Source organism: Ictidomys tridecemlineatus, chromosome 3 (genome assembly GCF_052094955.1).
Source record: "Ictidomys tridecemlineatus isolate mIctTri1 chromosome 3, mIctTri1.hap1, whole genome shotgun sequence".
NCBI classification, from domain to species: Eukaryota; Metazoa; Chordata; class Mammalia; order Rodentia; family Sciuridae; genus Ictidomys; species Ictidomys tridecemlineatus.
This window is the reverse complement of record NC_135479.1, coordinates 123,406,549-123,420,537: the sequence shown is the minus strand read 5'-3', so window position 1 is coordinate 123,420,537 and position 13,989 is coordinate 123,406,549. Positions and strand designations below refer to the sequence as shown.

The window sequence follows — 13,989 nt, the reverse complement described above, 5'->3', positions numbered from 1 at the left end:
TCTTTTTAAATTTTTTTAATATATATTGTGGTGCTGAGGATTGATCTCAAGGCTTCACACATGCCAGGCAAGTGCTCTACCACTGAGCCACAAGTCCAGCCCACTCCCAGGATTCTTAATTATCCAAATTCCAAGCCCTGTAATAGCAGGGCCCTGTCCTAGGGTTGTTACCTTCACCTGCATCTCCCTTATACATCTGCCACACTGACATTTTCTTTTCATGTTCCTGATAACATCCCTTCCCTCTATTTTTTTTAATATATATTTTTAGTTGTAGATGAACCTTTATTTATTTATTTATTTTTATATGGTGCTGAGGATCGAACCAGTACCTCACATGTAAGGGGCAAGTGTTCTGCCACTGAGCTACATCCCAGCCCCTTTTTCTCTCTTTTTACTTCTGACTTGCATTATTTTCTGTCTGATCTTAACTTTTCTGAATGTTCAAATCTCATTTGATATCAATCCTTTAGTAAAGATACTGACCCACTATCTTTCATGCTTTAAGTAAATGCTTAAGCCTCACATTTCAAGAATGCTTTTTCTTTCTCACACTACCTATCACTTTCACTTTGTATTATAATTATGTGCATGTTCTCTTTCATTAAACTGCAACTATATTGAGCTTTTTAATTTTGCTCTCAATTATATCCAAATACATAATATTGTGCCTTGACCCAAGGGGAGTTCCATATACTTTAAATCAATGAAATAAATATTCAAGATGTAGAAAAACAGAAACTGGATAGACTAGGTATTTGTTTATTATGTTATAATAAAATTTTCTTGAGATCTAAAAAATAATACATTTAGACTAACAAGTTTGAATTATAAGAGTAAACACAATATTATGTCTATTATAAAATCAGGAATCTGCTCATAATTAAGCCCACTTGTTAAATGCTAATAATTCATTCAGTTTTCATAATTAAGAAACCACAAATATTTCAAGCACAGGAATATAAATTCAGAATAAATCTGCTAAAGAACTATCTTTTGAAAGCCCAGCAGACAGAGTTCTTGGGATTTCCTATATACCAATTTCCAAATGTTCAAATCTGATATATAAGAAGAATGGTGAGAATAGTGATTGGAAGGGGAGTTCGCAGAAGTGAGGTTTAGTATCATTCTATCTTTCCACCTTGTTGGTGATTATACGATTTTCATTCTCTGCATATATGTCATATTTCAAAGAATGTTTTTTAAAAAAGAAAGATGCATATTTCCACTTACTGTTGTACTTGGTGGCTACAGTTTGCACTTGTGAAACTAACAATCATCTGTAGTTTTTCAGTTGCATAGTTCACAAACTGCTGTTTAAAGGCTCTCTCCTTGGCATGGGTAGTCCAGGTTAGCCTTTCATAAAGATACAAAGCTCCATACATACTCAATGAAACAGATATGAGTTTCCAGCCTACAGTTTTCCAAATCTGTAAGATAAAGTTACAGCTTACTCTGAAAAGAAAAAAATGCCAGTTGGGAGAAAATATTAAAACGCTTGTGGGGTCCCTAAAGATCCCTGAATTGTATCTAGTTTCTAAAAATGCATATTCCTTTTCTATAAGAAAATCTGAAGTTACCAAAAGACAATCAGGTGGAAAAGGGATCAGCACATATATATCAGGAAGAGCATTCAAAACCTGTAATATTTTAAGTTGATGCACTAAAAAATTATATAAATTTTTTAATTTAGGTCAGAGATTTAAAAACCAAAACAACCACATATATGTGCTGGTTAATGATATATATAAATTTTTAAAATGTAAGAACTACTACTATAAATAATGTTTAATACTTTAAGACAGATTCCCTTGATATTCAGAGAAGGCTAAACAAAGCACCTGATCTTCCCTTTTTTCTTTTTTTGTTCTCCACTGATCTACAATCTTTTATTATTACTTCATCATACAAATATTTTTTTGTCTGCTGTGGTATGAAAGTAGTAAAGAAGCATTGTTTGAAAAATCGGACATGGTGGGAATGTGTGCAACTCAGTGGTAGAGCACCTGGTTAGTAGGAGTAAGGTCTAGGGGTTAATCCCCACCAATGTCAGATAAACTGACAGACAAGAGACAGACAAGTAGATGGAGCTGCCCAGATAATAATGGTTCTTTCCTAAGCATTTATGTATTTTTAAAATTTAAGATTAGACTTGTGAAACTCTTCATTTATTACTTTTATCCTATTTATTTTCTTATTGCTTTATGGACTTGAAAATACAAAAAATCTTTCCTTTCATGATCTAATAGGCAACTTTGCAACGAATTCAATTTTAATTATACTAAAAATAACATTTCTTACCACTCCTCCAACAACTATGATGCCCATAGAAGTTCTAGATGTAAGAGAAGCTAATCCTGTTATTAAGGTAACCATGAGTTCTTCCTGTGACGCATTATCTGGTGTTGCTGGATTGGTGGGAGCAGTGGGAGTTGAAGCTAATGATCTAGGAAGCTGATAAATTTAGGAGGAAAAAAGAGATTATTAAAGAAGTAAGTATAAATGAAATAGTCACATTTATAAGATTTTAAAATTTCTTTTAAAATCATAGTAGCAAAACAATTTTAAAAATGACCCCAAATAACGAGTATACTATTAACATGAAAAAAGATAAATAAAACTGACTAAAAATTATTTTCTATAACATGGACCAAATGATATAGTAAACAACAATAAATATTCATAACATACAATGGAGTCTACTTATAACAATAATTCTCAATAGAAATTAAAACCTTTTTGTAAAAAAAGGGCTGGAATGTAACTCAGTAGGATAGAGCATGTTCACAGTATGCACACAGCCCCAGGTCAATTCCCAAAACCAAAAAACCTCCAAAATCTCTCACATGAAAAAACAATCCTCAAAAAAGAAAAAAATAAATAAGTTGGACTACAAAACAAAATAAACCAAAGAAAATTAAAAGACAAACCAGAGACTGGAAAAATACATTTGGAAATCATGTATTTGATTAAAGGACTTTTTATCCAAAATACATAAAGAATTCCTAAAACTCAATACAAATCAATACAATTAAAAAATGAATAAAAGCTGGGCATGTGGTGCATGCCTGTAATCCCAGTGACTCAGGAAGCTGAGGCAAGAAGATCCCAAGTTCAAAGTCAGCCTCAGCAACTTAGCCAGACCCTGTCTCCAAATAAACAATAAAAAGTGTTGGGGATGTAGCTCAGTAGTTAAGCACTCCAAAGTCTAATCCCCAGAATATACCAAAAAAAAAAAAAAAAAAAAAAAAAAGGTGGGGATGCTGGGGTCATGGCTCAGTGGTAGAGCACTTGCCTGGCATGTGAGAGGCATAGGGCTCAATTCTCAGCACCACGTATAAATAAAGATCCATTGATGGGGCTGGGGATGTGGCTCAAGCGGTAGCGCGCTCGCCTGGCATGCGTGCGGCCCGGGTTTGATTCTCAGCACCACATACAAAGATGTTGTGTCCACTGAAAAATAAATATTAAAAAAAATCTGCTGCTTTTATAAAAAAAAAAAAAAGATCCATTGACAACTAAAAAAAATATTTAAAAAAGAATAAAAGATTTGAATAGACATTTCACAAAAGAAGGTACATGAATAGTTAATAAGTACATGGAAATATGTCAAAAATCATTAATCATTAAAGGAAATACAAATCAAAAGTATTTTGAGGTACCACTTCACATCCACCATAATTAAAAAAGACAAGACTATAACAAGTGTTGACAAATATTCTGAGAAACTAGAACCATCATACACTGCTGGTGGGAATGGTGCAACCATTTTGTAAAGCTGTGTGGCAATTCTTCAGAAAGTTAAACACAAATTTTCATGTGGTCCAGCAATTTTACACCTAGATATATACTTGAGAAAGGTGAAAACACATGTCCACCTAAAAACAGATACATGCATGTTCATAGCAGCATTTTTCCTAATGGCCCTAAATCACTTCCTATCCTGATGTTCAACTGATAAATCGATGTTTTATCTAAAACAGAATATTACTTGGGTGTTAGAAGGAATGAAATAGTGATACATGCTATAACAATATAATAATGAAAAACCTTGAAAATATTACATTAAATGAAATAAATCAGTCACAAGAGGCCATGTGTTACATGATTCCATTCACAGGAAATACCCAGACAGGGCAAATCCGTATCCCTTGATATACAATTAGAAGGTGATTAATGGTAGGGCTAGAGATAGGAATAGTGATTGAATTTTGTTTCAAGCTATATCCCCTCCAAGTGTATATAAATGTGGGTGTGTGTGTATATATATAAATTATAGTTAAAAAATTATTCTGAAAGCAGGATGTGTTGGTGCATGCCTATAATCCCAGCAACTTGGGAGGTTCAGGAAGGAAAGATCTCAAGTTCAAGGCTATCCTAAGCAACTTAGTGAGACCCTATCCCCAAATAAAAAATATTGGGTACATAATTCGGTGGCAGATTGCCCCTGAGTTCAAATTCTAGAACCCAAAAAAAATTGTTTGAGGCATTTTCCTCACTTTATTTTGTCCTCTTATTAGTTAGCTGTTTGGCTATTTCAGTGTTTTGTTGGCAGAACAAACTAATAAATCTCTTGTGCACTAGTATTAAATGTAAATTGTATTGTATATAAAACCATACAGAGGAGTTGGGGTATGGCTTGAGGTAGGAATGACGACTGACTGACTAATGGGCATATGGGATCCTTTTGGGATGACAGAAATGTTCTAAAATGGGATAACAGTGATGGATTTACAATTTCATAAATTTTCTTGAAAATTATTAAAACTATTAAATTTCTAAGTTTTTCTTTTGAAGTGTTTGCATTTATTCCAATTCACGTGAAGTCTGAAAATCAAATCTTTTTAAAAATCCTTTAAAAGTTTCAAAAGTAAACATAGAACTATCTATAATAGAGTACTAGGTAGGGGCTGGGGTTGTGGTTCCGTCGTGTGAGGGCCTGGGTTCAATCCTCAACACAATAAATAGATAGATAGATGGATGTCCATTGAAATATATATATATATATATATATATATATATATATATAAAGAGTACTGGGTAAACACTTTGGAATTGGCTATACCTTATAATGCATACATAACTCAAATGGCTGTTAGAGATAGATATTAGCTTAAAAACATGCAGATTTGCAGAAGATAGTTTGAGTAGAGAAAACTGCACAAGTAAAATAAGAAAAGGGAGTCTTAATTGGTAAAATCAAAGATACATACCTGAAAGATAGGCTCTGATAATCCAAGCAATACCCTCTGAGCATTTGTGGGGCCCAAGAATCGATGAACAAGGGAAGACCAGCCCAAGGAAAAACGAAATACAATATCCTCTTGAAAATCTGAACATAACTTGTGGCAATTTAGGTCATAACTGAGGTCAAATTTCTTGCAAGGGATCAATGTATGAAGTTTATTTTGTATACCAGCTGGAAGTAATGGCTTCAAATTTTCTGGAAAGAAGAAAATTTTATTACATTTATTTTAAGAAACAGTAATGTTTAACCTTCTAAGAATATCCAAAGGAAAACAAACCGTTTACCAAGAAAGAAAGAAAACAAAACCACACATGATATTGTAGATATAAATATTACCAATAATTTCTTGCTGGGATTGAAGCATTGAGGCATTGACTTCATTGGTGCACCGATCTGCCAAATTTCTTCCCATACCATCTTCTATGTGCTTATTTAACTCCTGTTAACAATGGTAGATGTTCATGTTATTTTTTTCTCAGAAAATATATAGATTTTATAAAGACTTAAATGTTTGAAGATAAATTCTGTGGGTTTTTTATTTGATGCTGGGAATGGAACCCAGGACCTCACACTTGCTAAGTATATGCTCTACAACTGACCTACATTCCAGTCCAGCCCCTCGGTACAGCTTTTTAAAAACACATTAAAAAAAATTTTTTTAACATATTAAACAACTTTTTAAGATTTTTTTCAATTTTTCATGTGGTGCTGGAGGTCGAACTCAAGGCCTCATGCATGTCAGGCAAGCACAATTCTCCTGAGCTACAGGCCCAACACCACTCTGTACAGTTTTCTGTGCAAAATAGTTTACATTCAGTACCAGTGCACAAGTGTTATAACAGCTTGTATAGTAACTGCCAAGAAGATATTGAAATGGCCAAACCAATAAAATAAATGAATACAAAAGATGATGGTGAAAGCATCTCATAACAACGTTTTAATTACAATTAACTCACATTTTTATATACTTTCAATACACTTGGAGTTGGATGAAACTCAGAACAAAACTCATCAACCAAAACAGATAGTCGACAAATTTCATCTGTCATTGCACATGAAACCTGAGAATATTAAAAAATTAGAGTTAAAAAATTAAAACGAGATTACCAACTACTCAAAAAAATAAAAATGAGAAAAAGTATCATACTGTTTTTAAGGTAAGGGTTAACATTTTTATCATGATCAAAAAATATGTCCAAGGAAAAATGAAATACAATATCCTCTTGAAAATCTGAACATAACTTGTGGCAATTTAGGTCATAGCTGAGGTCAAATTTCTTGCAAGGGATCAATGTATGAAGTTTACTCTGTATATCAGCTTTAATCATAACATTTTTGTTACCTTGTTCGCTACCTCCTCAGTGACCTCCTTGATTTTTTTCTTAACATCCAAAGTTAAAAGGTTCATCTGGTTTCGGATAAAGTCCAGTCTGTCAATTTGGTCTTCCCTCTCTTCCATTGAATAAACCCTATTATATTATGAAGAGCAATCAACATTCAAGACACACAAGAGTCCCAAAGCAATTAAGCAACAATACTCAACTATGCATTGAACCATCTACTAGCATGACCCAAGGAAAAAAGAAATCATGTGCTTCAACACCTGAAAGTATTCAACTAACAATCATTCATGAAATACTTTATAATGATGGATTTGCTATAAACTACACCCTCTGCCCATGTGAACCTAACTCCTACAAAGGGTTGATAAAGACTCTATAAAGCCACTGAACACTTCACAGATATAAATAGTCAAAACAGAACTCAATTGTGACTTTACTAAACAAGTGTCAGCAAACAGTACCCTGGCAAGACAAATCCAGTCATGTGCCAGTTTCATGTTGAAGTTTTCTTAGAATACCAGTACATTCACTCAGTTGCCTATTTATATATATATCTGCAAAACTGAGCAGCTGCAAGATAGTAAAATATTGTAAGCTTTCTGAGCTGTACTATCTATCTGGCCTTTCATAGGAAATTTCATAGAAGTTTGTTTATCCCTCCATGGCACAAAGACCAAAGGCATGAGACCCTTTTAAGATCTTTGCTAAAAGGATTGCCAAGAGTTAATATTACACAAAGTATCCTCAAATCACATCTTTATGCTATATTTGGTTTGATGTCTCATAGTTTTAAAAAATAAATAATAAGGTCAATCTGGCAACCAAATTTTGGGTACTATAATAAAGCATTTGAGTTGGAAGGGGCTTCTATAAGAACACAGTCTCATTATAAAAAGGCTACATAGAGATACAGCACCAGGAATGAGATCAGACTTGGGGTTCACAGCCTTGTGTTCTATACACTGGGTATTTTCTCCTTTTGACACATGTATTCCTGAAAAAAGTACTAAAACCAAACAATAGACTTAGATAGGATATGGGGGCAGGGGGTTTCCAGAAAGAATAAACTTTCAATTTTACCTCCTCTTGGATTTTAATCTTTGATGCTTTGTTATGTTTCCTTGAGCTAGCTTAAGCCCACTAAAAGTACAATTGAGGCTTAACATCATTACTTCTGAAAACATATCTAATAACATCCTAATCTTTGCTTCAAGTATACCAAGTTAGTGAGAATTATACTTTTCAACAATACAGTTAGTACTTAAAGGTTTATATTTTCAACTTTAAACAAAAATGAATCATGGGTTGAATACAAAAAGAGGATCACCTGATTTGGAATCCTTCAGAAAATTCTGCTTGAAGAATTTGTTCTTCCACTGCTTTAAAGATATTTTAAAACCACTAAACATTCTAAAATCGCAATTTATACACATAAATGTAGTGATCCAGGAAATATAAACATTGTGTTCAAACAGGTCACAGAATTAATCAATATTCATATTTTCAAACATTTAAAAAGCACACAAGTAGCCAGGAGTGATGGTGCATGCCTATAATCCCAGCAACTCAGTAAAGTAAGGCAGGAGGATCACAAGTTCAAGGCCAGTTTCAGCAACTTAGGAAAGCTGTAAGCAACTCAGGGAGACCCTGTCTCAAAAAATAAAAAGGGCTAGGGACATAGCTCAGTAGTCAAGTGCCCCTGGCTGCAATCCTCAGCATCAAAAAAAAAAAAAAAAAAAAGATATACACAAGTAAGTATCAGTAAAATTCACAAGACTTGATTTTAGTGCACAAAACTATAGCACAATTTTACAATTTAATATCTTAGTCTTAACAAAAGTCTGATATAGAAAAACTAACATTTTTATGTTGCAATAAAATGAACTCATACCTTTTCTCTGCTGCTGCCACGTTTACTGAATCCATTATGTTTTTCACAGTATCTAGTATCTGTTTAGCTCTGATAGTGTGCTGTTCAAACTTTGTTTTCACTGCTGACTTCGAGATACACTCCTGCGAGGGGCCCAAGCCATAACACATTACTGTAATTCCATCACAACATTTTCAGGAATTTAAACACAAAAACTTGCTGATTGTAACTTAAACCAAAACAGAAACAAGGGTAGAAATAAAACAAAAAAACATACGATACACAACTTAAAATTACAAAGCTTTTAAAAAAATTAAAAGCTTCAAAAGTAAAAAGGATTTTAACAGCAAGTTCTTATCTTTGTGTATTTTTTACACAGTAATGTGGCATGGTTTAACTAATATTTTAAAAATAAATGGCACTATATTTTCAATGTTAAAAAAGGTTTCCACATCACAATTACATATGTGGATCATATTATATAATTTTAATCCATCTCTCTTATTTTTCTCATACTTATATAATATATAACCTATAAAGTTCTTAAATGAGTTTTGAATTAGAATATTAATTTAAAAAATTGGTTGATATGAGGGCTGGGGATATAGTTCATTTGGTAGAGTGCCTGCTTTGCATGTATAAGACCCTGGGTTTAATCCCCAATATATATATAAAAAAAATTAGTTGAGTAATATGGTGATTCATAAAGCTAGCAAAAAGGACTTCTACAGAGTAAAATGTCAACAATTTGAAAAATAATATTTAACAACCTAGGTAATATTTTAAGTTATTTACAGAAAAATCTCTATAGCTACTTCAAAGACAATAGTATTATCACTAGGTGACAGTGTGGTGCACACTGGTCTGAATGATGCCCATTTGTTTCACCTTCAAGCTAACTGCAGCTCATAACCATCAATAGCTGTACAAATCAACTAGTGTTTTATAAATAAAGTACATCAGAATGCATCACATATAGTAACGGACACAATTATTTGTGAAATTTTTGCTTGAATTTTCAATATATGAATTTTCAATATTTTAATTTTCAATATAATTTTCAATATTACTGATCTAAATTTATTTTTACTGTGATTCATCAAGTTTATCAAATTATAATATTACAACTGAACTCATTTTTTTTTACTTCACAGAAAGTCAAAATCTATAGTGACATTTGAAAACTATAGGGGTTTACATAGAAAAGACATTCAGTCTGAACAATTTAAGAAATGCTAGCCTGGGCCATATCAGTAACTACAATTTTTCATAGGAGACATGTTTATCTTCTATAATAATTTTTTTTTTTTTTGAGGGGAGAGTGCCAGGGATTGAACTCAGAGGCACTCCACCACTGAGCCATATCCCCAGCCCTATTTTGTATTTTATTTAAAGACAAGGTCTCACTGAGTTGCCTCACCATTGCTGAAGCTGGCTCTGAACTTGTAATCCTCCTTCCTCATCGCCCCGAGGTGCTGGGATTACAGGTGTGTGCCACTGCACCCAGCAATAACTTTTTTAGAATTATGGTTATATCACAATTCCCTAAGATGGATACTTCTGTAAAAGTATTATATTTAGTTGTTTATATATTTAAACTAGTACAAATTGTTAATTACATCCTGAAGCTCACTATTGTCCCTCCTTTGTAAAAATAAATAGCTTTCAAGGTTTAAATGGTATTCACGTGGCACTTAAGTACTATATTTATTATTCTGAAATGAGTATGTTACATGCTCATTAAATGTACTACTTGGCCAGGCTGGGTGGTGCATGCCTATAATCCCAAAAGCTTGGGAGGCTGAGACAAGAGGAATGGCAAGTTCAAAACCAGCTTCAGCAATGGCAAGGAGCTAATGAACCCACTGCCTCTAAATAAAAAATACAAAATAGGGCTGGGGATGTGGCTCAGTAATGGAGTGCCCCTGAGCTCAACCCCAGTACCCACCCTCAATAAAAAATAAAAAATAAAAAAATAAATGTACTACTTATAACTTAGACTCAGCCCTGTCTCTAAAATTATGTATGTATTTCATTCAAATAGAAAGCCTTTAATCTTTCTCCCCTCTTCAGTATTTTGAGGTATAAAATACAGAACAATTCACTTCTTTAGGGATAGGGCACGTGAAGAAAATTCATTTATAAAGACAACTCAGCCCATTCATTTCTTGATTGGTCTACCTTCACTTTTGCCCATGGTGAATATCATTTACACATCATTCATTTTCACTAATCTTCAAAATATTAGTGGTATGCATTTTAAGTATTCCTATCCCATATATATCTAAAACAAAGTCAAACAATCCAGGATGTTTCCTTCTATAAAACCACCAATAATTACCTAATAGTAAATGTCTGAATTGTAAACTACTTATTTTTTAATAACCAAAACACAACTTGAATTTTATTTTAAATAGCTGTCTCATAAATGTGCCAAATTAAGCTCCACAAAATTATAATAAAAGCATAAAAAGAATTTTAAAAGAAAAAGGTTAAAGTAAAATTTATGTTCCTCGATGAAGTAAATCTAGATATCAGCAATGAAGATCCAAATTCGTAGATAACAGCACAATGTTAGAGCTAGACTAGACAGAAATGAAAAGATCTTGAAAAGTTATTTGGTAAATATAAGTTATTTTTTGATTCCAAAACACAATAATGAATAAATATAAAAAAGAAAAACAATCTTTTTCTAATTAAAAGTATCCTAAACTGCTTTTTCCATTTATATGCAGGATATTAAAAGACAGACTAATATGCTAATGAATCTCCATGGGAAAATATACAGCTTATAGAGTTCCTAGATTTATCAGAAACTCTAATTTTCCAGAAAGTTAAAAATACTATTTTATATATATATATATATATATATATATATATATATATATATATATATATATATATTTTTTTTTTTTTTAACTTTTCGGCGGACACAACATCTTTGTTTGTATGTGGTGCTGAGGATCGAACCCGGGCCGCATCCATACCAGGCGAGCGCGCTACCACTTGAGTCACATCCCCAGCCCCTAAAAATACTATTATAAACCAATTTAAATTCCCTCATGTCAGAATATCTTATAGGCTCCTTTAAAACTTAATGATTGAGATTCAAAATAGTAATCATATGCCAATTAAGTTAATTTTCTGATGTCCTAATAACATAAGGAAGCTGATGATCATATACTATTATATGTATAGTTTGTTATTAATGTGTATCTAAAACAACAAAAGTAAACTTTTTTTCTTCTAAAAACAGGAGCACCTGCATAGCACGCTCAAGTCCCAGGTTCAATCCCCAGCACTGCAAAATATATAAATACACACACACACACACACACACACACACACACAGAGAGAGAGAGAGAGAGAGAGAGAGAGAGAGAGAGAGAGAGAGAGATAATAAGAGACTAGTTCCCAAATCTACCTGATTACTGCAATCACTTGGGGAACTTTGACTATACATAGATTCCTAGGCCAATTCCAGCCCAACTAGATCAAAATTTCTGGGAACCTCAGGTGCCTGCAGTTCTCCAAAGTAACTCATGTGATTTTAATAATCAGCTAGGTTTGGGAACCAGTGCTCTATAGCACACATCTTTTATTCCTCTCCTTCCTGCCCCTTCGAGATATTCTGGGAAAGCAAAAGGTGTACCATGAATCAATATGAAAGATATGTAAATGGACAAAATAGTATGATTTGGTAGAAGAAAGAATTATAAACATTCACTATATATATATGTATATATATATTTTTTCCTTGTCAATAAATACAGACAAGGAAAAAGAACAATAGATGCTCTCTCAACACATTTTCCACATGCATGAAGTAAGTGGAAAGCATGAGGAAAGTATCAATTCTCTTGTGGAAAAAAAAGGAAAGAAAATAAACAGTATTCTACGAATAACTGGGAATCCATGTATCCTATGGCTTGGCTTGAGAGGACATCTACTGATATTGCAGGAACCTCTGAAAAAGTAGAGTTCTTACTAAGGTAGCATATAGTGAGTTTTCTTTTAAATACTTTGTCTTCATATGTCTAAAGGTCTTTCCTCCTCTTATCAATTTAAAGATAAGGAAAAAGTAAGCAAATTTTTAAAATTTTTAAAATTCTGCCAAGCACATTCAACTTTCAAGTCTGTCCTACTAAGGCAATTACCACTTAGAAAGAGGAATAATTACAGATGCCAGATTTCTAATTTTAAAGTCTCTGTGTTCATTCATAAGTGAGAAGTTGATATGGAATCTATGCAGTAATATATTAAATAGGGCTATGGAAGGTTTTAGAAGATTAATATCTTAAGAACTTTTTAGTCAAATGTAGGATTTTTAATGTCTCTGAATACTCAAGTGCCTACACTATAAGAGATTAATTATCTTCTCTCCCCAATACTATACACACACATCAGTCACTCACACACTTTGGTAGTTTCCCACCAGATTCCTAATGTTGGAGCTGTATCTTAATTATTTTCTATTAACTCACTTGTTCAGAACACTTGATACAAAAAGAGGAGAATGAATAGGTTGCAATACACTTTAGAAATGTTGTAAAATTTTATCAAATGACATTAAACATGTCCTATATATCTCCATGAATAGTATGGTATCAAAAAAAAAAGAGAACGAGCATGATTTTCACTTTGCTCTCTATTCCTTTCAACAGCAAGTACATTTGTTTGCTCTTGCTTCAAATAACTGAACACCAAGAATTTCATACATTGCACAACACAAGCAATAATGAAAAAACTTTCTCACTTATAAATACATAAGGAAAAAGAATAAGGAAGAAATTATAATCTTTAACTCTCAATTCTTACAGATCATCCATTTTGCTGGGCTTCCTTTCTTCCAACTTTCCTTGTTTCACTTGCTGTGTCAGTAACTACACTAAATAACAGCAGAGGTTATTGAAAGATTAATAGTGAAAATGAAGTTATAATCACTCTCCAGCCAGTTCAGGAGTTTTGCATTATTTGATACATTGACAAAATTCCTACCTCAAAAATTTGTTCAAAATTCTGAAATTCCTGTAATCTTGCCTGAAATCCTTCAGCAAGTGCCCCACCTGTAATATACAGGCAAAGACTTTTTTAAATCTAATATATCAATCCCTTTTATCCATGAGAAATATGTCCCAAGACCCCTAGGGGATGTCTGAAACTGCAAGTAGTAATGAACCCCGTATAAACTTTATCTACACATATATACACAAATTTGATGCCTTTTCCATCTTAACCAAGCATTTATCATGCACTGAGGCTGAAACTTTTGAAGCTGGAGGTACAAATTTCTTTTTCTTCTTCACAATTTCAGTTAGAAGAGTAATTCTTACGTAGATCTTAGCAATCTCAGCATACAATATTTTTTCTTTATTAAATCTAGTATTTTTAACTTTTCACTTAAAACAAGCACTTTATAGTATCTCTCTCGTGTATGTCAATTGCGGGCATGAGTAACTATTTTTGCTCTTGGGGTCATTACTAAGTAAAATAAGGGTTGCTTGAACATATAAGCTCTGTGATTACTA

At 32.9% G+C, this 13,989-nt stretch overlaps 1 protein-coding gene across 2 annotated transcripts in view; it reads right to left on the bottom strand.

Annotated features, from left to right (window-relative positions):
* The window catches only part of Mfn1 (mitofusin 1), a 40,390-nt gene that overhangs the window by 8,527 nt on the left and 17,874 nt on the right, over positions 1-13,989 (bottom strand). For both annotated transcript variants that reach the window (XM_005330280.5, XM_005330279.5), the window contains exons 9-16: positions 13,460-13,527; positions 8,483-8,604; positions 6,591-6,717; positions 6,205-6,309; positions 5,585-5,687; positions 5,214-5,443; positions 2,302-2,454; positions 1,234-1,430 (exon numbers count right to left, since the gene is read on the bottom strand). In XM_005330280.5, the coding sequence (XP_005330337.1) occupies positions 1,234-1,430; positions 2,302-2,454; positions 5,214-5,443; positions 5,585-5,687; positions 6,205-6,309; positions 6,591-6,717; positions 8,483-8,604; positions 13,460-13,527 (1,105 nt within the window). The remainder of the gene's footprint in view (positions 1-1,233; positions 1,431-2,301; positions 2,455-5,213; positions 5,444-5,584; positions 5,688-6,204; positions 6,310-6,590; positions 6,718-8,482; positions 8,605-13,459; positions 13,528-13,989) is intronic.